Here is a 25,000-nt window from a genome sequence, read left to right on the forward strand (position 1 = left end):
ATAAACACTGTCAGAATGGGCGATAAACTACATACATATATGCTAGCTGGTTTGGAATCATTTCAGTGATGTAAGCAGACACTTTTATGTGTCTTGGTCATGAACATTGACTGCCGTGTCCGACTTGGAAAAAAAAAAAAAAAAAAAAAAAAATTCGGACGACGTGCCGATTAGACTGAAAACGTTCGGGTAATTCTAAAGATCTATCGGTCCAGCGTTCTATGTACGACGCTCAAATGAATCCCTGCTGCTGTTTTGTTTCGCGCGTACGTATGTGCATACGTTTGCTGTGTTGGAGTGTGCTGCATGCAGCATGCACCGTGTCCATGTCCTCGTGTTTAAAGGTATGCCTTTATCTAAAAAGTTTAATCAGCACACCAACGCTTCCTGTTTGTTTTCAATGATTGACTGAAAACAGATTGCTGACACTCAGCAAAATACTAACTGCAGTCTTCAGTATTTTGGCAGTAAAAAACAAAAACAACAACAACAAAAAAAAAACCCCTGATGCGGGAACGAAAACTCAGACACCCCTCCACACCATGTCCTCCTTCTCCTCACCTTCCCCACCATCTCCTCCCTATACAACCATCTCACCAGCCAAACCTTCTCTATCTAAGCTTCTAAGCTGTTTTTGGAAGGAAACGACTGGAGTCTTGAAGACAAACATCGATATTTCCAAGAGTATCATACCAGTCACAACGCGTACAATTTAGCGAGGCAGCTGCAGCTGCAGTCACTATAAAAATCCGACCCTTCCAGACAGCAGTCTATTGTTTCGCTCCAGAATCAATAGTCCTTGGCATTCAACTTTTTATTCTTACGGCTTGGTCCTCTGTATACTCAGCTGGAAAACCCTGCAAACTGTTTTCCCCATGGAAAATGAAATCAATTATCTAATTAGCGCAACAGTAGAAGTTATACCATTGTGCAGTAAAGTCTGTTCAAACAGAAGCCGGTTGTGTGAATTACATGAAATCATTACCATGTTTTTGTTTAAAAGTATGCTACCAATGAAAGTGGTGCAAGTGCGATACTCAGAAATGCCAGATTAAAAAAAAAAAAGAAAAAAAAAAAGAGGCCTTCACGGAGTGATTCCCACTGATTAAAAAAGAAAAGAAATAACAGGAAAAAATGACACAACCCTCAACTGCTGATCAACTGATCGGCCACAGGACCCAAATACTTTTGGAAAAATCTGTCATTGCTACAGTTCACGTTGCCCACTTGAAACCCATACCATGATTTCGAAATATCCAGCATGAGTGGCCATAATCAAGATGTTGTTTTGCAACGAGTTTGACATGTGCGCAATCTTTTGCTTGCTCAGCGCGTTGGGTTACGCTGCTGGTCAGGCATCTGCTTAGCAGATGTGCTGTAGTATACATGGATATGCCCGACGCCTCCTTGAGTAAGTGAACTGAAGTGAACTCAGCAATATATGTGTTTCATTCTTGGGCATACACAATACTGATTCCGGACAAATCCAGCTCTTTAGAAAAACAATATGTATGGCAGATCAGACGTGTTCTCCTTCTCCTAACATTTCGTTCTTCCTTTTTTTTTTCATTAAAAATATATATATAATTCCGTTGTCCGCGCGTGCGGACGTATTGCATGCTCAGAGCCAGTCTGTTAAATACCGCCACTGTTCACACACATATACACATGCATACACGCAGGCACACTGAACGTGGGAAGAAAATAAGAAAACGCGTTACCGAAGAGGCTAAAAGAGATAAAACAAACTGTCAATGATATGTCTTATTCAAGTTAAGAAAACAACGTTGCATTGGAACACTTACAAATAAACATTTTGGGCTATGAACAGGGAAATCCCTATGACAGGAATAATGTTTGCGCACTGGGGAAAATGCCGCCTTTCTAGATTACTTGCTAATCATACGCAACAGAAAAAAATCACATTTTCCAAAAGAAATCAACACTCTGCAAATATCAATTGTGCAAAGGAAATCTGCACCGCTGTTCAAAGAAAGTACATACCATCCATTCTGTTAAAAGGAAGCCCATGCTATGAAAAGATGACATACACTAAGCAAATACATACACCATCCAAAGGAAACAATTACACGCGTTGCAATGGAAATTATAATTTGTATTGACACGAGTTCTTGAGCGCCATGGTTCTGTTCTAGTATGCGGCTTTTTCTTCTTCCAAACCCTCTCCCCTTCTCCAACTCCTTTCCCGCCCAAAACACACTCTTTCAGTGTAAAGCCAAGGGTAGGTCTTTGGGTTAACTGACCTTAAAAGCACAAACACTGTCAGTCTTCTTTCAAACCCCTCCTGGTAGCAAACCGATTTTCTTTTAAAACGACGTTTCATTTCCTGTCGCTGGAGGGCGACATGTTGTTGTGCAGATTCCTCCGACAGGAATACAGTGTCGTCATCACACCACCAAAGGCCATTGTCAAAACGGGGCAGTGAAAAGAAAACCTCTGGATGGTCCAATGAACAGACTAGACAGAAGGCAATAAGAGAAGCCTCTTTTTGTGTCGTGCCCCCCTCTCCCCAACCCCCCCCCCCCCCGCCCCCCCCAAAAAAAAAGTCTGTCGGAGATTGGAAACGCTGGCATGTGTGACTGAATTACCCGAGAAAAGTAAATTTATTGGAACCCTTTTTTGGGTGGGTGGAGGTGCATACAGCGATCTAGAGAGAGAGAGAGAGAGAGATTAAAAAGAGAGGGAAACTTTGTTCGTGGTCCAGGGTACTGGAAATTCAACAATAGTTATCTTAAAAATGAAATATTTGTTACAAAAATGAATGCTTTGTTAGATTCTGTCAGTTTAGAACATAGTGATCAAAGCAGCGTAGTTAAATGGGAGCTGTGCAAAGTTGAAGTGAGAAATCTCTGCATCGAGTTCGGAAAAACATGGGCTTGCAAAAATCGAAACAAATCACTGGACTTACAGAATCGACTAAAAGAAATGGAAAAAAAATTGTTAATCAGTCCTCAAAATGAAGATCTTCAGACTGATTATTTGAAAATGAAACACGATTTAGATTTAATGTACACGAATGAAGCTAAAGGAGCACAGGTAAGGGCTAGAGTAAAATGGATTGAAGAAGGTGAAAAAAACACAAAATATTTCACAAATCTTGAAAAAGCTAGATGTAAAAATAAAATTATTACCAGTTTGCGCAATGAGGCGGGTGAAATTATTACAGATCAAAAGAAAATCTTACAAGAACAGCTGTCCTTCTACAAAACCTTATATATCCAAACAACAACGGAAAGAAATATACAGGAAGCCATCAATAATTTCATTGAAAACGAACATTTTACAAAGTTAAATGAAGACGAAGCCTTAGCATGCGAAGGGTTAATAACTTATGAAGAAACCACAACTGCACTCAGAAAACTAAAAAATGGATCAGCTCCAGGGAGTGACGGTCTGACGACAGAGTTTTTAAAATTCTTTTGGGGGAAAATAGGCAGATTACTAACCGATTCTTTCAATGAGTCGTTCAGAATAGGAGAACTGTCATTTACACAAAGACAGGGTATCATATCATTATTACATAAAAGTAAAGATTTAGATAGGGAGAACTTGAGTAATTGGAGACCTATAACTTTAACTAATTCAGATTATAAAATTCTAGCCAAGGTTCTAGCAGAAAGATTGGGTAGTGTAGTAAATAACTTAGTCAGCAAAGATCAGGTGGGATATATCAAAGGCAGGAACATAGCTACAATCATAAGATGTATTGATGATGTCATTAATTATCTTAATAAAACTGGTAAAGCAGGGTATTTGTTAGCATTAGATTATACTAAGGCATTCGATTCTGTATCTAAAGCATACATGTTACAAGCTTTTAAAGTATTCGGATTCGGATCTGACTTTCAAAAATGGGTATCTGTACTCTCCAATAATTCGCAAAGTTCCATAAACCATGGCGGCTGGCTATCTGAACCCTTCGATGTCAACTGTGGAATCAGACAAGGATGTCCATTTTCTCCCCTTGCATTCATTCTTGCAATGGAAATTCTAGCAGTCAAGATAAGGAATAGTACAATAACGGGTATCAAAACTCCAACTATGGGCAATAATCAAGATATATATTTAAAGATTAAACAATTGGCAGATGATACGACTTTATTTTTGAAAAATAGACAGGACATGTTTACTTCCATAGAAATACTTAAGTCATTTGAGAAATTTTCTGGGCTGAAATTAAATTCACACAAAACGAAAGCAATGAAGATGGGCAGACAAATCACTGAACAGAATCTCCCATTTGTATTGGTTGACAAAATAAAAATTTTGGGCATATACTTCCAGAAAGACAAAATGGCAAAACACATTGAAGAAAATTGGAGAGATAGGATAAATAATATACAAAAATTAATAGTACAGTGGAGCAAAAGAGACCTATCCATACACGGTAAAATTCTTGTAACAAAAACTTTCTTGTTAAGTCAACTTACATATGTTATGCAATCCATTGGCATCCCAGAAAAAGCTTTGAAACAGATCAACACCATATTCTACAAATTTATTTGGCAGAGAAAACATAGTAACCGTAGAGCTTTTGAGAAAGTGAAAAGAAAAACAATGGAAAGTGATTATAATGAAGGAGGGTTAAATATGGTAAATATGTTAGACATTCAAAGATGCATGCATTTACAATGGGCTGGAAGATTTTATCATGCACGGGAAGAAAACTGGACTATAATACCCAGATGGCATCTAAACAAAATACAAAATCATCGTAAAATATTTATGGTAAACTGTAGAGCAAAGCAAATAAAATTACAAGAAATAGAGAACGATTTTTGGTCGGATGTAATTACAACATATTTGAACAGTAAAGATATAGTAACAAGAGAAGAAGTGAACATCCATAATTTTCACAATCAGATGTTGTTTCACAATAATAATATACAATATAAAGGTAATGTGCTATGTTTTCAAAACTGGATAGACAATGGAATAGAACACATAAAAGACATAATACATAAAACAGAAAAAAGACTTCTAGATTTAAATGAGGTTGCGTTTTCACTGAACCAGGCTAAAGGAATCACAATATTCGAATACAATGCTCTATACAACGCAATTCCATTACAGTGGAAGACCTGGATACAAAACAATGGATTACCAATGGAATCTACTGAAACTTCTATTTGTGATGCAAACGCATTCAATGCAAAACTAAAAGAAATAAAGAAATATCTTAAAAGTAGAAGTAAAAGTACAACTATAGACCTACATATTTGTGTATTTTGGAAGAGGAAATTTGACTTTTCTTTCAATCATAATACATGGATTTTACCTAGGAAAGCAACAAAAGAAGTACGCTTACATGAATTGCAGTGGAAAATAAGTCATAATATATACCCAACAAACATTATTCTAAAAAAAATGGAAGTAGTAGACTCAGAAAATTGTTACTACTGTCCTGGTAAAATTGATTTTATTGAACATTTTTTCTATGAGTGCTCATCTGTGAAAATACTTTGGAAAAACATAGAAAATTTGATACTTAGAAATACTGGTAAGTGTATGAAATTACATCCCACAGACGTTTTATTTGGAATTCAGGATGACAGATATAGCAAACATGACCTTATAAAAATAAATCATATTATTTTGATAGGTAAAATGTGTATCAGTATTGCTAAAAAAACAAAAAGACTGTCTATTTTACAACTGATCTTTGAACAGCAATTCAGTATTAGACATCGATATATTATATAATACCTTATGAATCTTAAAGAAAAGGGAAACAAATCTATATGTAAGTGGGGGAAAAAAACGACATAGTTATGGAATGCAGGGTATTGCTTTTGATTATTGTCACGGTTTTTGTGTGTGTGTGTGTGTGTGTGTGCGTGTGTGTGCGTGTGTGTGTGTGATTGCTTAAGGTTCACTGTATCCTTTTTGTTGCTGTTATTTTGTTCCTTTCCTTTTTTTTCTTTTTTTTTTATATAAATAAAACGATGGTCGACCCAAGAAAGTCCGGGTAAAAAAAAAAAAAAAAAAAAAAAAAAAAATCTTTATTACTCAAGGATAAAGATTTTAGGCATTGCCTATTCTTCCAATCTGTCCTTGTGACAACAATAACAAAAATAACGATAACGACAACAATGAGAGAGAGAGAGAGAGAGAGAGAGCACTATCAGGAGCGGTGGCCTGGTGGTTATCCACTTGGAAACGAGTGCCCACGGAATTTTTATTCCCCTTTCCACTAGACCTCGAGTGGTTCTGTGGGTGCTAGTTATTGAATTGAGACGATAAACCGAGGCCATATGGCCTATGGCGCAGTATGCACTGTTCGCATGTAAAATAACCCACGGCAACAATACGGTTGCCCCTGACAAAATTATGTAGAAACATTCACACACATATAAGGAGACACACACACACACACAGCGACACTTCCTGACTCTTTGACGTCACAAATCAGGAAATGACGAAAGGGTGTAGGGGAAGGACGAAGAAATGGATGGGGTGGGCCGTACAGAGATACAGCAAAGGAAAAAGCTGAGGTGGGAGGAAAAGTGATGGAGATGGAGGATCGACTGCTAACGAGCAGGAAAGGCGCGGAGAGGGGTGCGGTAAGGAGGTGGGGGTGGGGGGTGGACGGGGCTAAGAACAGAGCGGTCAAACCGAGGGCACACACTTCCAAGGCTGGTCATTTCGAAGGCAAATTGCATGTTCCCTGGACTGTCAGGAGGCTTAATGACAGCCAGTTCCACCGGATAGCATCTGAGGCTCTGGGAACGCCAACACGGCGCGTCAGACATAAAATCAGTGCGCTGGTTAAGAGCCCGACACTGAAGGCGTCCAACACGTACAACAGGGGCAGTGAACTCTACGTGAACACAATGTCATAACAAACTAACGTTCATGGTCAGCTAGAACGCATCGGCGAGGCTTGTCAGACACAATACGTTGGGGGAAGAGGCTGAGGGGAGGACGGTAGGTGGGGGGATGGTGGGGGGTGGGGTAGTCGAGGAGAGGGAGGCGCGAGGAGAGAATCGAGGGTTAGATGGAGTGAGAGAGAGAGAGTGGGAGACAGATACAGATCGACAGAGACAGACGGCGAGAGCGAGGACGGAAGATGGGAGGTCAGTGGACTGGGGATCACAGACAATTACAAGTGTGCAGGAACAGCGTGAAAGAACCGGGAGGTCGTATTCTCGGGCGGAAGCCGGTGGTGGGTGTTAGTGTGTGTTTCTTAGTGTGTGTGTGTGTGTGTGTGTGCTCAAAAATTGTTAACCTCAGGAAAGAACTGGATTCACAGTCAGTTCTGTCACATCCCTTGGGAAAAGAATTTCAAGGTGTTCCTTTTGTTGCTTTCACACCTGTTTCAGAGACAGATGCACTTAGTGTGTTGAAAAAGTCTGCTCCAAAAACATGTAACCTGGAGCCCCTTCCAACACCACCACTACTGTTTGAGTGTTTGGATGGGGTTTTTTGCCTGCACTTACAAAAATTATAAATGATTCTTTAATTTCTGGCGTCTTCCCAGGTGTATACAAAACTGCACTTGTTAAGTCCCTGCTAAAGATAGCCACTCTGGATCACAACCACCTCAAAAAATTTCGCCCTGTATCCAACATTGCTTTTGTGTCCAAAATTATTGAAAAAATTGTTCTCTCCCAAGTTTCAGACCATTTATCATTAAACAATCTGTTCTCTTCTTTTCAGTCAGCATACAGATCTGCCCATAGCACTGAAACTGCTTTGTTGAAAGTAGTTAATGACCTGTTACTATCTGTTGATGAAGGTAAACTATCTGTGTTAACATTGCTCGATCTGTCGGCTGCGTTTTACACAACAGACCACAGCGTACTCCTTTCCAGACTTGAACATGTATTTGGGATTCACTCAACAATTATGAGTTGGTTTTCTTCATACCTATCCAACCGCTTCCTGACTGTTTCTGCTAGTAACTTTAAGTCTGATCCAACCCTGATCTCCTATGGTGTGCCACAAGGCTCTGTCCTGGGCCCCGTTCTATTCGTTCTGTACACTGCCCCTCTTTCTGATGTCATTTCTGGCAATTCTGTTCTTCACCACTCTTTTGCTGATGATACTCAGCTACAAAAGTCTGCAGAACCAAACCAAGTACACAGTCTGATTCTGTCAATGCAGGATTATATTCTCGATGTTAAATCCTGGATGACATTCAACAAACTAAACTTGAATGATGACAAAACTGAAGCTATGATTATTTCTTCTACAAAAATGTCAACATCTACTTTTCCTGCCTCTATTGTGGTTGGTGATGCCACAGTTCAGTTTTCTAAATCAGCAAAGAACCTTGAAGTCATTCTTGACTCAAACCTCAGCAGGGTAGTAAATCCGATACTCATAGTCAATTGTGAACTTCGTCGCATCAACTCTATCCGTCAGTACCTTTCTGTTGAAACGACTAAAACTCTTATTTCTGCTTTTGTGCTGTCACGAATTGATTACTGTAATTCTCTTCTCATAAACTGTCCACATAATATTCTTCAGCAATTTCAAAAACTTCAAAACAATGCTGCCCGTCTGACTCTCAGAGTCCCACGTACTGATCACATTTCTCCTCATCTCCGCACTCTACACTGGCTCCCCACTGAAGCAAGAATTAAATACAAAGTTGGGTGTCTCTGCTATTCTGCTTTCCACTCCGCAGAACCTATATATCTTTCTGACCTTATCAGCGTTTACACTCCCGCAAGAAATCTCCGCTCTTCCTTTGACTGTTACCTTTTGAAACTTCCTCGTGCCATTACAAGAACCTATGGTGAACGTTCTTTCTTCTTTGCTGCTCCCCACATCTGGAACAACCTTCTGTGCATCTGATTCTATTTCTGCTTTTCGCTCATCACTAAAATCTCATCTTTTTAAAACCTATCTATAAGTACTCTCAGCTTCCTTGTTTTCCAACACCACCCATGTCAGCTCACTTTGGATGTATGTAGAGTGGGAAAGGGTGAGTGTGTGAGTGAGGGGGGTGGGGGTGGGGGGGGGGGGGCGAGGGGGTAAGGTGGGAGGGGTTTTTGAGAAAGAGTGGTCATGAATGTTTTATTACCTTGTAATATTTTTCTTTCATGTAAAGCGCCCTGAGCTCTTAGAGAGAAAGGGCGCTATATAAATGTACATTATTATTATTATTATTGTGTGTGTGTGTGTGTGTGGTGTGTGGTGTGTGTGTGTGTGTGTGTGTGTGTGTGCGTGCGCGCACCCGTGCGTGTATGTGTGTGTAAGTTCCAACCCGACAATTACTGAGAACGTGACAATATCAAATACAAGGAAAAGTCGAAAAAATGATAGAGAGAGAGAGAGAGAGAGAGAGAGAGAGAGAGAGAGAGAGAGAGAGAGAGAACTGAACTGAATCGAATAAATTTCATTTTCTGAGGTAACAGAATAAGCAAGACAATGCTTTTTTCATCCAGCCCTCAAAGGGGAGACAGTGAAATGAAACAAAGGGGGAAATCATTAAATCAATACAGCATGCACATTGTAATCATAGTTACATGAAGGCAATTTGGCATTAACAACACTACAAGGCTGGAGGAGAATGAGAGGAGGAGAGGGGAGAGAAATTAAGGGGCGGAAAGAGAGAGAGAGAGAGAGAGAGAGAGAGAGAGAGAGAGAGAGAGAGAGAGAGAGACAGACAGAGAGAGAGAGAGAGAGAGAGAGAGAGAGACAGACAGAGAGACAGAGAGAGAGAGACAGAGACAGACAGACAGAGACAGACAGACAAAGAACACGAGACAGGTTGACCCGGATGAAGAATAATGCAGACAGAACCTGACAGGCTGGGCGCACAGACAGAGTTTCAGTTTCAGTAGCTCAAGGAGGCGTCACTGCGTTCGGACATATCCATATACGCTACACCACATCTGCCAAGCAGATGCCTGACCAGCAGCGTAACCCAACGCGCTTAGTCAGGCCTTGAGAGCACAGACAGAATGACAGTACAATACAAACAACAGACAAGACGAGAACACCCTGCGAGACCCCACAGACGGGGACACACACAAGCAAGCACGCAGCGAGCATTCTGACTTCATCAAAAGATAAGACAAACTGACAAACACAGGAGATGGACTGACAAAGAAACAGAATGACACAGACAACACACAGACACAAATTCAAATAAACGACAGACCTACACAGACTAAACGACTGCCGGACAGAGAGACGCAAAGACATACAACAGACTGACTTACTCTCTGTCCACTGTGAGACACTCCACACCAGGAGGTAGGGCAATACAGCTGGCTGTGCGGCGGTCCTCACTGTGCAACAAACGTAACACATACATATCATCAGTTCACACAGTAACATTCTTAATATACTGCCGCATCACACAACGTGCATCCCACAAGGGTATTAAAACTGATATCAGTCGCACAAAGACCATGAATCAAAACTCGCATCAACCTTGGGACGCGAGCTGTGAAGTAAATGACCGATCACCAGACAAGCAAGGAGGTGGAGGAGCCCTCTCACTGGGTAGAACTCCGACCAAAACTTCAACTTACAGGCAGTCTTTGACTGACTTGTAGCACTCACTTCTGGCAAGTCAGTGTTCTTGGTATATAAGCGGTTTCACTGGTTTATGATGATGATGATGATGATGACGATGTTGTTTTTCTTCTTATTATTATTATAACAATTTATGGGGGGTGCATTTCTGCCCATTAGTTTTTTTTGTTTTCGTTTTTGTCTTTAGCTTTTTCTTTGTAGTTGTTGTTTTAAACGTCATTCCCAATTACACCCTTTGTCTTTTGCACTCTCCGTACCAACTTTCTTCGTTCCTGCCAACATTCCTCCATTCCCGTACCCCCCCCCCCCCTTCTCTCTCTCTCTCTTTCTCTCTCTGACGTCTCTATTTGGACGATTTTTGTCATGTAGTGATGTCCCCACGAATTCATCAGAAATCATCAGGATGAAGAGAAAGGAAGAAAGGGACGTGGAAAATTATGTTCTAACACATGAACAATGATCTCTTTTTTCTTCTTTTTTAATCTGTGTGTCGGTAAATATTCGCTGATAAAGTGGTTCGGGATGGGGGAAGGTTGGGAATGCAGTTTGGAGAGTTTGGTTCTGTGAGAAGTTACCATCAGCGACTTCCCTTTTGTAAGCCTGCCGCGCGTGGTTTCAAAACGCCTGTTATGACGGTGAGTATAATTGATACAGTATTTGGAGATACGAGCAACAAACATACACATACACACACACACGCACACACATACAAACATGCATACACAACTCACTCTCTCATCTCCTTCCTCCCTCTACGCCCACTCCTCTCTCTCTCACCTAAGCAATGCTTTCTCCCCAAAGTAGTCTCCTCGTTTGAGTCTCCGGACCTCTTGCGCTTCAGTATAGCCTTCAACTGCCTGTGTCACCTTCACCTGTACAACAATAAGCAAACAAAATTACTCTGTCACAAATTGGATTAAAGTGCGTAACAAATAACTCACCGTATGCCGAACATGTTACTGCAATGCGGAAAATATGACACTGCATAGCGAACAGGCAACTGCAAGGTGGGGTGTGGAGACACACAAATAACTGTTACTGCACAGTGATTAAGTTAAGGCGAGGGAAAATTACTGCACACTCATAGCGAAACATTCCACACGCCAATGTCCCTAAAATCACACATCATCATCAACCAACACCGTCACCACAACCATTATCACAACAATGAAAACTGAACATATCACACACCAGTCCCCCTCCCCTACCCCTCCAAAATACACATCACCGACCAAAACCAACACTGCCGGACACACACACACACACACAAAACAAAGAACTCCACCACAGCCCATACCCACCTGCCCATTGTTGATGAGGAAAAACGTGTCCCCACTGCAGCCCTCTCTGATGATGTATTCGCCTTCGTGGAAGAAATCCTGCACACCGTACCAAGGCAACGTAAACCAGGTATCGTTGCAGCTGAAGGATGAGAGATGGCGATGGTGATGATGGTGGTGGTGAGGAGAATGAGGAGGAGAAGGAGAAGGAGGATGCTGAGGATGAATTTTACAGTCCAGCCGACCACACAGGGCCACATAAGGGCTAGCTTAAAAAAAAAGAGAGAGAGAGAGAGAGAGAAGTCATTATGAGTCATTGTGTGTGTGTGTGTGTGTGTGTGTGTGTGTGTGTGTGTGTGTGTGTGTGCGCGCGCGCGCGCGCGCGCATTTACGTTTGTGCGTACAACTATGTGTGCGTACATGCTTAAATGCGTACATGTATATGCGCGCGTGCACGACCCCGCTGTGCGTGAGTGTGCGTAATGTAAGTTGGAACGCGTCCTGACAACCGGTTTTCTTTCTTCAATCCTAATCCCCATTCTGGAGACCGGATTCCAGCAAAACCGCGTTGTAGTTGGCTGTAACAAGGCGAGGTCAATGGAAACATCACCATTACCGCCCGCCCCTCCCCCTCCTTCCCCGCAAAACACTTGCAACCTCTCCCTCGTCCGTTCCGTTCCGATTCATTCCCTGTCAGCGATCGCGTTAAGCCCGGATCAGGTGTTCCATTTCCCGTCATGACCCCCAACGGAGATTTCCAAAGTACCCCCCACCATTCACCCGGTTATATCCCGCCACTTTTGTGGGAGGTGATGGGGAAATGAGGGGGTTAGGAGGTTGGGGGGTGGGCGAGGTCGGTCAGATCGAGAGCATTTTTCCTCGCCATCATCAGAAGATAAAATTCCAAGTAAACTTTAGGTGTGTTTTGTTGTTGTTGTTGTTTAAATATCTATCCATACACACTACAGATAAATGGATGTTTTTTTTCAACACCCTACTCATCACGATCTGATAGAACTTGAAATCACCTTCCACATGTGTTACACATGAGAGGCCATACTGACGATTTCATTTCAATGCAACTGTGAGTACAACTGCATTGTGAGTACATGCCCGAACACTTCCTCGCTCCCGCCTCCCCCCTTCCCACCCAAACCCCCTCCCCCCACCAGCGTCCATCCTTTGTATCGATTTGCGATGCACTGTACTGTACTGTATTGTAGTGTGTGTGTGTGTGTGTGTGTGTGTGTGCGTGCGTGCGTGTGTGCGTGTGAAATGTTGGAACATGTGGAAAGATGTATTTGGTTTTATTGAAATCTTTTTGACATTTTAGCATTTTTACCTTTGTTTCAGTGTTGTGCTGAGGGTGATTTTTAATTTTTTTTTTTTTTATTTTTTTTTTTTTTATCTTATTGAGGTTCTGAACGTTTTCATAATGTGTGTATGTGTGTGTGTGTGTGTGTGTGTGTTCCATACGGTAACTTCATGTGAAAGAACATGTGTGGTTCTTACTATATACAACTTAAAATACTTGAAATTATGTTGTTATGTTGATGTGCAATCCACCCTCTCCTCTTTTTGTCTCCTTTCTTTCCTAGTGGTCTCTGTTTCTCTGTTTCTGGACCTTGCGATTGGAATGAACTTCCTTTTTCGCTTCAAGTCTCCACACTCAGCTCTTTCAAGTCTGGCCTTAAAACCCACCTCTTCCCAAAATAGCCTCCCTTGCCTGCCCTTCCTTGTCTTTAGTTTCTACAGTATTAGAGTTATGCATGCGTGTGAATGACTGGTGCGAAAGCGCTTTGATTTGTCTCTGCACAAGATCCAGCGCTATATAAATACCATTATTATTATTAGTGGTCTCTGTTTCTGTCTCTCTCCTCTTTTTTCCCTGTCTGTGTGTATGCGTGTGTGCGCGCGCACGCGAGTGTGTGTGTGTGTGTGTGTGTGTGTGTGTGTGTGTGTGTGTGTGTGCGTGTGTGTGTTCCATGTGGTAACTTTATGTGGAAGGACATGTGTAGATCTTATTATAAATTATATCTTACAAATAACTGATATTACGTTTCGTTGATGTGCAACCCACCCTTTTCTTCTTCTCCATTCTTTCTTGCTGGTCTCTGTCTGTCTATCTCTCTCCTCTGTGCGTGTGTGTATGCACACCCCCGAAAACGGGAGTATGGCTGTTTACATGGCGGTGTAAATATACAAAACGGCCATACACGTTAAATGTTACACGTGTGTATGAGTGTGCATGTGTGCGTGACTGAAACCTGATTGAATGACACAGGAAACGAGTGATGAGCGCCCAGTGGCATCTGTCAATCGGCTGTACCCAGGTACTCAGCCTGTTGTGCAAATGACTGTTTTTGTAAAGGGCTTGGTTTCTGACCGAGGATATGTGCTACATAATTATCCATATCATCATCATCATCACCTGGGCTGACGCTCGAACAAAGCGCAGCATTTGAGGTGTTTTGCAGGAATCTTACTGGAAATATATCATTTGTTATTTTTTGCGAGTTGAGGTTTTCATGTCTGCAGGAACACAATGTTATGAATATTACAAATTCATGGGGTACTGTTTATCAAGACTTATTTAGAAGGGCAATGCTGTTGCTTGACTATTCTGAAGGATGGTGGAGAGAGAGATATATAGGGGAGAGAGATATATATAGGAGAGAGAGAGAGATAGGGGAGAGAGAGAGAGAGAGAGAGAGAGAGAGAGAGAGAGAGAGAGAGATAGGGGAGAGAGAGAGAGAGAAAACTATTTTAATGCACATCGCCCTTGGTCCACAATACAACGGGGGTGGGTGGGAAACAAAACGTGAGGGAGCGTCCTTGACAACAAGGTGAAAAAACATGAGACATACCTTGAAATGTCATACATCGTATATATACATTTTATATATGGTGCGACACTTGAACAGGTTCTTCAGAGATTTGAATCTGTGGTCTGAGTATATAGCGCAAACAAAAAGAAAACGGTGTTCGTCTTCTGTAACTCACACAAAAGACGATCTCTGAGCGTGCCAGTCCATTCATGAGTAAAAAAAAAAAAAAAAATGAACAAGTCTTTGCTTGAATAGCGAAAGAACATTTTTGTTTCTCCAACACCTTGTTGCAACCAAACACAATTAAATCCTATCTCACATAAAATGTCCATAACTTTGCACACACAGCAAGTTTTTTTCAGCTCTGTCTACCTCAAGTAACATCTGATATGCCTTGCTCGGTAATTTTACATGATCCATCTGCAACAGTTTTAATCAGTATCTTAGAAATATAAGAGTTCATAATCATATAAAAGGTACCTACCCAAATCCCTATATACCATTTTGAATATTTTTATGACTGGCACGCCTAAAATCATTTGCATGCTAGCATTTGTACTTTTTCCAGATACTCCAATATGCTAAATTCCCGAATCTCAGGAATACAATACGACAGGTTGTATTTTGACTTAAATTTAAAAGATTTCAAAGAAAGCGTTAGCAGAGGTTTCCTTATATTCAAAAATAAAAAACCCACTGAAGAACCAACTACCTTTTTTGTCCTATTCATATTATATGTTCTGTTCCGCATCAAACTAAGCATTGTAAACTAAATCCTAAATAACAGCAATTATTCATAACTTCCAGTTTCGGATCCTTGAAAAAAAACAAAAAACTGCTCACATCGACCAAAGTGACCTGTTTTTCTAAAAAAAACTGTGGGCTGTGGGTTTGTTTTCAGTATTCACATTTAGCTTCGTATCATAACACATATACAGAAAATTTCAACTTATCTCGTAGCCCTTTCGCAGTTGTTGACAGAAAAGCCACATCGTCAGCAAAAAGCAGAATGAACAGCCCCATAATGCATGGTAGCATCTGGATATCTGTTTTTATCTTGCATCCATGTGGTTAGCTAACTGATTTATGAATACAGAACATAGAACATATCCTTGTCTTACTCCAACTGGACATTCAAGAAAAGTCAGTTCATAGTCAGCACTTAAGTATGAAAGCAGTGACTGAATCATAGATTTCAGAGACCAGAAATCTACCTTTTATACCAAGATTTGTTGTGCATGCGAGAAACTCATCATGATATAAACTTAAATCTTCTGTTGTTGTTTTCGTTAAGCTACATGTAATTTTCTATCTTTCTGTGCTCACATTTCTGGATGACTGCATACAAGCAAATTATCTGATCAACAGTTAAATATCCTCCACGGAATCCTACCTGACTTCTCCGAAATGTTACTGTCTTCCAGCCAGTTATAAAGCCTACTGTAATTAAGTAGTGCAAATTTCACAAGTTTTCGATTTCACCCTATTACCTAAGGGAAACACGGGGGGGGGGGGGGGGGAGTGAGAGAGAGTGTGTGTGTGTTTAGCTGCTTGTCTCTCCAACACCTTTATTGAATATTCTCGCGGGGAAGCTGTTGGAACTTTCCACATAACCGAACTCTCTGAACTGCATTCCTGCCCTCCTTCCCCAACGCACCCACCACACCCCCGCCCTTTCCATTCCCATCTCTCTACCCTTCCTCACCACCCTTTCAATAAATACAATGATACTGATTTTTTTTTTTTTTTTTTTTTTTTGTCGTTGAAAAGTTCATTTCCCCAACGATGGAACTGTTTTTTTCCCCACTTTCTTGTTTCCTCCTTCTTCCCCACCCCACCTTAAACTCTCCCTTTGAAGAAGAGGATGGGTACATGACAACCACAAAAAACGAAGAAGCAGCAGGAGATGAAGAGAAGAAGAAGAAGAAGAAGACGGAGGAGGAGGAAAAAACCCACACTAAAAAACAAATGTGGTGTCGTCAAAGAAAGAATGAAGAAAAGAAAGGGGAGGAACGAGGGAATGTGTAAGGAAGGAGGGAGAGAAAAGAAGAAAACAAATGGGGACCATGAAGGCGGGGTGGGGAGAAGAGCGTGGGGGGAGGGAAGGAGACGGAGACAGCTATCGATGGGGGACAGAAAGACAGACAAGAGCACAGACAGACAGACAGAGAGACAGAAAGACAGACAGAGGCGAAGAAAAAGACACATTGAGAGACAGAGATTCAGAAATAACAGTGATGATGACACCATCATTCACAAAATCATCATCATCAGCAGCAGCAAAATCACCAACTTTCAAAAATATATATATCGTGAACACTATCATCACCATCATCATCACCACCTCCACCTTTACCACAATGCCGAATATCAAGCATCCGAAAGCTGTGGCAAAAGAAGATGTAAGAACACATCAGAACAAACTTTACAGCTGCTGCCTAGCTCGCTTCTGGATGTACAGCTACATAACACACAGCACTGATACGCATTTGAGCGGCGGACTCGTGCTAATGTGCCCCGACTTGGAAGCGAGTGTCCACGGCTTCTAGTCCAGCACCTTACCGTGATTTTAACCCCACCCCCACCCACCCCCCACACACCCAACCCCCTTTCCATTCACTAGATCTTGAGTAGTGGACTGGGTGCTCATCTTTCGGGTGAGACGATGAAACAATGTTACGTGTGTAGCATGCTCTTATCGCACGTGAAACAGAAACTAAAACCCCTGGCAAAATTCTGTTGAAAAATCCACTTTGACAGCAAAGCAAATACACTAACTGATAAAAAAAAACGAAAGAAAAAAGGTGTCGCTGCACTGAGAGTAACCCGGATTTCACACATACAATCATAGAAAAAAACGAAAGGCATACAGTACAATACAATGCACACCACACTGACAAATGAAAATTTAACTACCTATCAACGACAGTGATCAAAACATGTCCAGATGTTTTCCAAATACGGAACAGAGACAAGCAAGTGTTTACTTACGATTTCCAACACATCTGCGATCTTGGCAAGTTTATCCGCAGCCAGATCTTTCAGTATGTGAACACTGAAACACACACACACACACACACACACACACACAAGAAGGTGTTATAAATAAATAATTATTGTCAAAACTGTCCAAATCTTCGGGGTTTTTTCTGTTGTTTTTACTGCTGCTGTTATGCGCTTAATAACCATGATTTATTTCTTATTATTATTACGATCATTGTTGTTGTTGCTGTTGTTTTATTTATTTTTTAAAAATTTTTTTATGTTTTTGTTTTCAGTTCCTTGCTTCCCCATCATCCACGCTCTTTTAGTAGCATAATCACTAGTTGTTGATCCACTAAGAGCATATACTTTAAAAATTTGGCGGGGTGGTTGTTAAGGCAGATAATTAATCAGCCAGCTGGCCACAGGAGGGTTTTTGTTCTGTGTGTGTGTGTGTGTGTGTGTGTGTGTGTGTGTGTGTGTGTGTGTGTGTGTGTGTGTGTGTTGATTCTTTATTCATTTATTCGGTGTATCTGGTAGGTGCAGTGTTTGATGTGATATTTTCCACCCGACAGAAATCTATGCAATCCAGACACTGTCTTTGTTTTTTGTTTATTTTTTATCTTACACGAGAAACTCCTGTATCAATCAATACACGCGTGAAGATCACCCTTTACCCCCCGCACCTCTCTCTTCTCTCCTATTGTACCTGTCTGCCTCTGTGTTTCTCAAAGAACCCCCTTGATATCAGAGACAAACTTCAGCAATGGGAATTTCAAACAGATAAAAAAAAAGAAAAAAAAGGAGCGATGGTTCTGTTATGAAGAACAAATGTCAGGAGTGAAAGTCAACAAATCTAATGGATTTTCACACTTTCAACTGCAAAAACGTCCATCACAAGCTGCTCAGGAATGGAAACACACACCGAAACAAACAAACAACCCCCCCACCCCAACCCCCACCGTTTTTTGTTGTTGATGCAGTGTTCACAATAAAGTCCATGACACGAATCTCCAGAACGATCTTCCTGACGTTGTTACGTATGGACTGATAAATCCCACTGTTTGAACACGCATGTGCATCGGCACGTGCGCACGCGCGTGCGTGTGTGGTGAACAATCATAGTCATGTCACTTCCAACTTTAGGAAACACACCAGAAGAACGTGACATACACAAGGACACGAGCATCCGAGCCACACATGCGTACATTTAATTTTACTCGCACTCACACAAAAAGTATACGAAAGAAAGATGCAGAAATTAACAGAAATAGTAAATAAATAAATGAATAAATAAAGTACCAAAAAAAACACCACTAAATAAATGAATGAAAACAAAAAGCACGGAAAGTTTCGGTTTCAGGTTCAAGGAGGTGTCAAAGCCTGCGTACACGCTGCACCATATCTGCTTAAAAAAACAACAAAAACCTTTTTTACAATACGCTTGTCAGGCCTTGAGAAGCGATGAAATCAAAACAAAACAAACATGTATTAGGAAACTAAATACAGAAACACCCAAATGGAAGAAAATCCTCCTTGAAAAATGCCAAGAAATTAATAATTCAGTATATCTAACCCTTTGTGCAATGCCCCGAATACCACAAACAAATGGAAACTGACTTTCGAATAAAGACAAAACGAAACAAATCACACACACACACACACACACAGATATATATATATATATATATATATATATATATATATATATATATATATATATATATATATATAAACGACCATGAAGCAAAGTGTGCAGTTGACCGACCTTTTGAGGAAGCGGATGTTCTCGTCACGTCGCTGGATGCCAGTTTTCATCATAATCGCCTGGAACATCTGTCGGTCCAGCACCCATACCTTGACATCCGTAATGGCTGCAACACAGCACGCACATCACCCTTTGCCTTAGCATCACGCCGGTGGGTTCAACGCTCCATTCTACAAACTGGAAGTCGTGTACCCTGAAATGTACTTATGTTCTTATCCATCCAGCTTTGCTAGCAATGAGTACATTTCAGTAAACATTCCTTCTTTTCATTTATTCATCTATTCGTTTAAACAGAGAGCCAAAAGTCCTCGTCATAAGCGCATGCGCAGTGCATGTTAAGTTTATTCGTTTCGAAGTGTTGGTCGCAAGGCATGGAAATATGGAGAAAAGAAGAAGAAAACATTCTGATGGTTGTTATGGAACATTTAGTACAAAACGATGAGACCTTTCAACAAAGGATTCTGCCAGTCAGAATCAGCAGCCTCCTTCACCACCTTTAAATGAGTATGTTCTCGCAAACTATCGAAGTAGCCCATCTTTTACAACATGCGCACAATTTTGACCACCACCAGACGTGCCGCAGCGTGTATGGATCATTCCGCACGCTTTAAAGCCTCCTTGAATTTGAAACTGAATTACTGACATCTTGTAATGTATATGACCTTCACGATGAGTGAAAAACCAGTCGTTTAATGCACGCATTCTTTATCTTAATGTTTTGGATGAAACAGATCCGCAAAATCAATCTTTTGGGTGAGTGAGATCCGCTTTAAAAATGTTTTGCATATTATTTTCAGATGTATGTCTCATAACATGGCAGAAATTCGCTGCCTGTCAGATGTATGCATTAATTTACCTTCTGCTCTAAGCAGAATAAGCTACGACTCACCGAAAATGATTTTTTTAATGATTGCTATTAGTTGATGACTCAATCTACGAGGTAAAGTTTCTGAATTTCTGCAAAAATGAAATAACAGAAAGATGGACTGTCGAAACGTTTATTGCCTCCTGTTATTACAATTGGAATAGTGTGCAACGAACTCTTTTTTATCATTTTAAAATCAAATATTGTGACAACAGTCAAAGTATTTCAAAAGTAAATAATTTTGTCAAAGTTTACTTCGTTCGCACACACACACACACACACACACACAAATGCGCGCGCGCAACATACACACACACACGAAATAGGGAAGCATAATTGAATCAGGTTGTTTACACACGTGTGCCTGAAAATGGCGATTTTTAAGCACAACGAAAAACAGTGACGCAAACACAACTGAGCGATTATTGCACACTGTCGTTTCAGACTAACTGTGCGACAAAAGAAAAAAAAAATCATCAAAAAACAAGATCACATTACAGCCCTATTAAAACGCTAACGATCGATTCTAACAGAATCGTAAGATCTCCTCCTCTTTCCCAATGTCTTTTCATTCTCCGGATAAGTGTGTGTGTTGTGTGTGTGCGTGTGGGGAGGGGGGAAGGGGAGGTAGCTTGTTATGTGTGTTAGTGTCAGTGTTAGTTAGTGTGTGTTAGTGTAGTGTGTGTGTCCGTGTTGGGGGGGGGGGGAGTGTATTGTGTGTTTTGTGAGCGGTTTTTGAAATTGTAATTTTTAGCGAGTTTGTATATGTAATTAACTCGAGTTTGTATATTTAACGATTACATATTCCTAACTTACTTTATTCACGCGACATGAATTGTCAAATGAGCTTTGAGGCGCAGAGTAAACGCTGTGTCAGCGCTCTTTATTAATGACATTCTGAGCAGCAGCAACAGCAGCAGCAGCAGCAGCAGTAGTAGTAGTATGGTGCTGGTTATTGTTATGTATTACCACTTGCATTACTACTACTACTTCTACTACTGCTACTGCTGTTGCTGCTACTACTATTATCACTACTGCTGCCACTGCTACGACTGCTACAGCCACTACTCACCTCTGATCGAAGCAGTCCTGGTGCAGTTGTACAGAATGGCCAGTTCACCAAAGGCCCGCCCGGGACACATGGTGCCTAGAACCCTGTCCTCCTTGATGACTTCGAATTCTCCCTCTGCACGATATATAACAACACATTACACGTGTGTGTGTGTGTGTGTGTGTGTGTGTGTGTGTGTGTGTGTGTGTGTGTGTGTGTGTGTGTGTGTATGTTGATGAACACAGAATACAGAATACTTTATTATCTCAACAAGAGAAATTCATTTGTGGTGTAAAACACATAAACAATACACAGAAATCACAGTCATTCCACATGTATACATAAAAGACATAAAACGTTTAGATGGCAACACATGCGTACAATAAATAATCACAGTAGATAACAACAACATAACAGACACTTTTAAAAGGTAACTCTGAGTAAATCATACATACATCATCACAGCCATGTGCGACACAAAATCAATTAAAGGATATGAATAAAATAGACATGAAATAGCAAACTAAAAGTAGACATAAGACATAAAAAGTAAAGTAGGCATAAGACATAAAAAGTAACAATCCAATTCAACAATACTTGATTTAAGATGTCACATTTCATATACACACACTCTGGCATACATGTTGGCATACATGTTTTAAAATCACAGTTCTGATTATCAGTTACTGCTGTTTAATAGCTGAACTGAGGTTGGTATAAAGCTGCATTTGGTTCTGTTTGTTTTAAATTTTGGGACACAGAACCGTTTGCCTGAAGGTAAGAGTTGGTAATAATTTGCCAGCGTATGGCTGCTCTCGCTTGAAACGCATTTGGCTTTCTGTCGTACTCTAACATTGTACAGTTTGCTTAAGCTGTCCTGTCTCACTCCCACTACCTTACTGCACACATTCACAGTCTTGTTCAGTATATTCTTATTCTTCACAGCTAGACCACCATACCAGCATATAAAAGAGAAAGTTAACACAGATTAAAAAAAAAACATCTATAAAATCCTTGAAATACTTTCGAATTAACTCTGATGTTTCTGAGTTTCTGCAGACAACAGATGCGAGACTGGCATTTTTTGTGAATATAAGTTGTATCAGGAGTAAAATTCAGCTTATGATCAATAATAGTTCCTAGGTATTTATATTCATGCACTCTTTCAATTGTTGTATCATTGATGAAAAGGTCAGGAACTGGAGAGTCGCTATTCATCAGAATACTTAATTAAAGGAGTTGTGTCTGAGCCAGTGCAGTCATTTGTATGTAATGTAAATAGAACAGTGGAAAGAACTGTACCTTGAGGGGCACCAGTGGAAATTGTCTTCACAGAAGACATAGTTTGTCCAAAATGGACTGAGTTCTCTGAACAAGGAAACTGTTCACGCATAAAATGAGGTTTGTACTGATGTTGAATGAAGGAAGCTTGCGTGCCATGAGATGTGGCTGGATGGTGTTAAATGCCGATGAAAAGTCAATAAATAAATGCGAACAAAAGAATCTGGTTTCTCCAAATGAGTGTATGCAAGGTGCAAGAGTGGCATCAACAATACTCCGGTTGGATCTGTATGCAAACTGGTATTGATCATGGAATGGTGTTGTGTATGCTAGAATGTGTTTCAAGACGCTGCGTTCTAAACATTTCATGACAACTGGGGTCAGGGCTATGGGTCGGTAGTCATTTAAAGAAACAAGGTTTTTGTTTTTTGGCACTGGGCTGATCACCGAATGTTTCCATAAAGCATGCACACGGCAATCCCTCAGAGACCACATGAACAGACTACTGAACACACTACACAACTGTGAGGAGCATGTCTTCAGGAGCCGTCCACTGATCCCATCTGGGCCTACTGCCTTTTTTACAGGCAACCTCCGGAAAGCAGATTCAACAGTGCATGGATCAATGGATAAAACACTTTCATCATTTAAAACATGTTCTTTCAGATGGTCAATGATTTGAAGAGGGGGAGAGTTAGCTAAAAGAATCATATAATGTTTTTTTTATGAAAACCGCAACTAGACTTGTGTAAAGGTTTTACAGGCGTAAGAACAATTATGGGGAAAACCAAGGGCAGTAACTACTTACTAAATGTGTGAGGTTAGTTATATCAATGGCACTACTTTGAAACATTCGTGTATGAATACACACCACTGCCACCAGCTACAATAACACCTCCAACAACAAATCATCATCCACACATGCCCCTCCTCCCCCATCTCCCGCACATGGAAACCGGAACGGGACGAGGCGATGAGGAACTTGAGCTTGCTGGCACACTGCATCAGCGGCTGACGTATAAAGCGAAGGTAACGCAAACTACTGCGAACACATAGGTGCTTTACGTAAACGAAGGCATCAAGGTGACAACTTGACAACCTGCTGATGAAACAAGGTGACAGCAGAAGCGGGCGGACGGACCTCATTTACACTTTGCCCCGTCTCTTTACTTTTTTTAGGGGGAGACGGAGGGAGGGGATGGGGGGTGGGGGAGGAGGAAATAGACAAGTTGTTATTGACAGAGTTATTGGCTCGAAGTTGAACGTGATGCTATGGAGAAGAAAATGGGTTTTGTGTGTTTGTGAGAGAGAGAGTCAAAGCAAAAAAAAAAGAGCTTTGATTGTCAGGCCTCTGGCCCACAACAACAGAGAGAGACAGAGAGAGAGCGAGAGAGAAAGACTGAGACAGAAAGACACACAGACACACAGAAAAAGACAAACACACAGAGCCAGCCACTGCCTTTTAACCAACAACATCACCATCACTGAAATTAACACAAAATAATCGTCTTTTCCTCCTGACAAAGGAACCGGAACGGGACGGGACTATGACAAAATTAAACACTGCGTTAGCTGCTGACGTACACAGTGCAGGTGACGCAAATCGCGGACGCAGGATCCACTCATTAAAAAAAAAAAAAAAAAAAAAAAAAGGAAAAAAGAAGAAGCTGGAGGGCGCCGGTGTTGGAAGGTGTGGTTCGCGGATCACACTTCGCCCTTCTGTTTTCCTTCAGTGGCGATGGGGGACAGAAATACAGACAGATTTCCAAAGAGACAGACACACCCGAAGAATCATTTCTTTTCCTCTGACAGGGGTGGAGGAGGGGGAGGGGTAACGTTTATTTTTCTCGCAATGAAGGAGGGGGAAACAGAGGGACAAACTGTTATTAAAAGAGTAATTGGAAGTTCAGCGTGAAACAAGGGAGACGAAGAGAGAGAGAGAGAGAGAGAGAGAGAGAGAGAGAGAGAGAGAGAGAGAGAGAGAGAGAGAGTCTTTTGAGCAAATGTGGTGCGGAATGTATGGATCAGCCCACACGCTCTGATGCCTCTTTCAAAATGAAACGAAACTAACATTTTGGGTCCGCACGCTTCGACGCCTCCTTAATCGAAACTGATTCTTTCGACAATTCCCCGTGGATTTCCGACGCCTCGACTGCGACAGAAGAACCTGGGTGTGGGCTGTGTATGGGGAGATGAGGGGGTGGGGGTGACTTGGAATGAGCGGTGTGGGAGCAATGCCACTGAAACGGTGCAGATGATGGGACAACAACATACATACACACACACATACTCGCGCGCACACACACACACACACGCATGTAACTAACCGGCGGCAACGTAGACGTGCTGTCCGGGCTCGCCCTCCTTGATGATGAATTGCCCCTTCTTGACCGACTTCTCGTACATGCAGTCCACAAACTCCCGAATCTG

The 25,000-nt window shown here is 41.2% G+C and overlaps 1 protein-coding gene across 5 annotated transcripts in view; it reads right to left on the reverse strand.

The window, feature by feature from the left end:
• Positions 1–25,000, reverse strand: part of LOC143292417 (cGMP-dependent protein kinase 1-like) — a 103,190-nt gene that overhangs the window by 28,748 nt on the left and 49,442 nt on the right. For all 5 annotated transcript variants that reach the window (XM_076602668.1, XM_076602667.1, XM_076602669.1 and 2 more), the window contains 7 exons: positions 24,898–25,000; positions 21,311–21,424; positions 19,374–19,479; positions 17,615–17,678; positions 11,817–11,894; positions 11,293–11,387; positions 10,197–10,265 (listed from right to left, as the gene is read on the reverse strand). The exon at positions 24,898–25,000 is cut by the window's right edge and continues 64 nt beyond it. In XM_076602668.1, the coding sequence (XP_076458783.1) occupies positions 10,197–10,265; positions 11,293–11,387; positions 11,817–11,894; positions 17,615–17,678; positions 19,374–19,479; positions 21,311–21,424; positions 24,898–25,000 (629 nt within the window). The remainder of the gene's footprint in view (positions 1–10,196; positions 10,266–11,292; positions 11,388–11,816; positions 11,895–17,614; positions 17,679–19,373; positions 19,480–21,310; positions 21,425–24,897) is intronic.

This window comes from Babylonia areolata, chromosome 18 (assembly GCF_041734735.1).
Source record: "Babylonia areolata isolate BAREFJ2019XMU chromosome 18, ASM4173473v1, whole genome shotgun sequence".
NCBI lineage: Eukaryota > Metazoa > Mollusca > Gastropoda > Neogastropoda > Buccinidae > Babylonia > Babylonia areolata.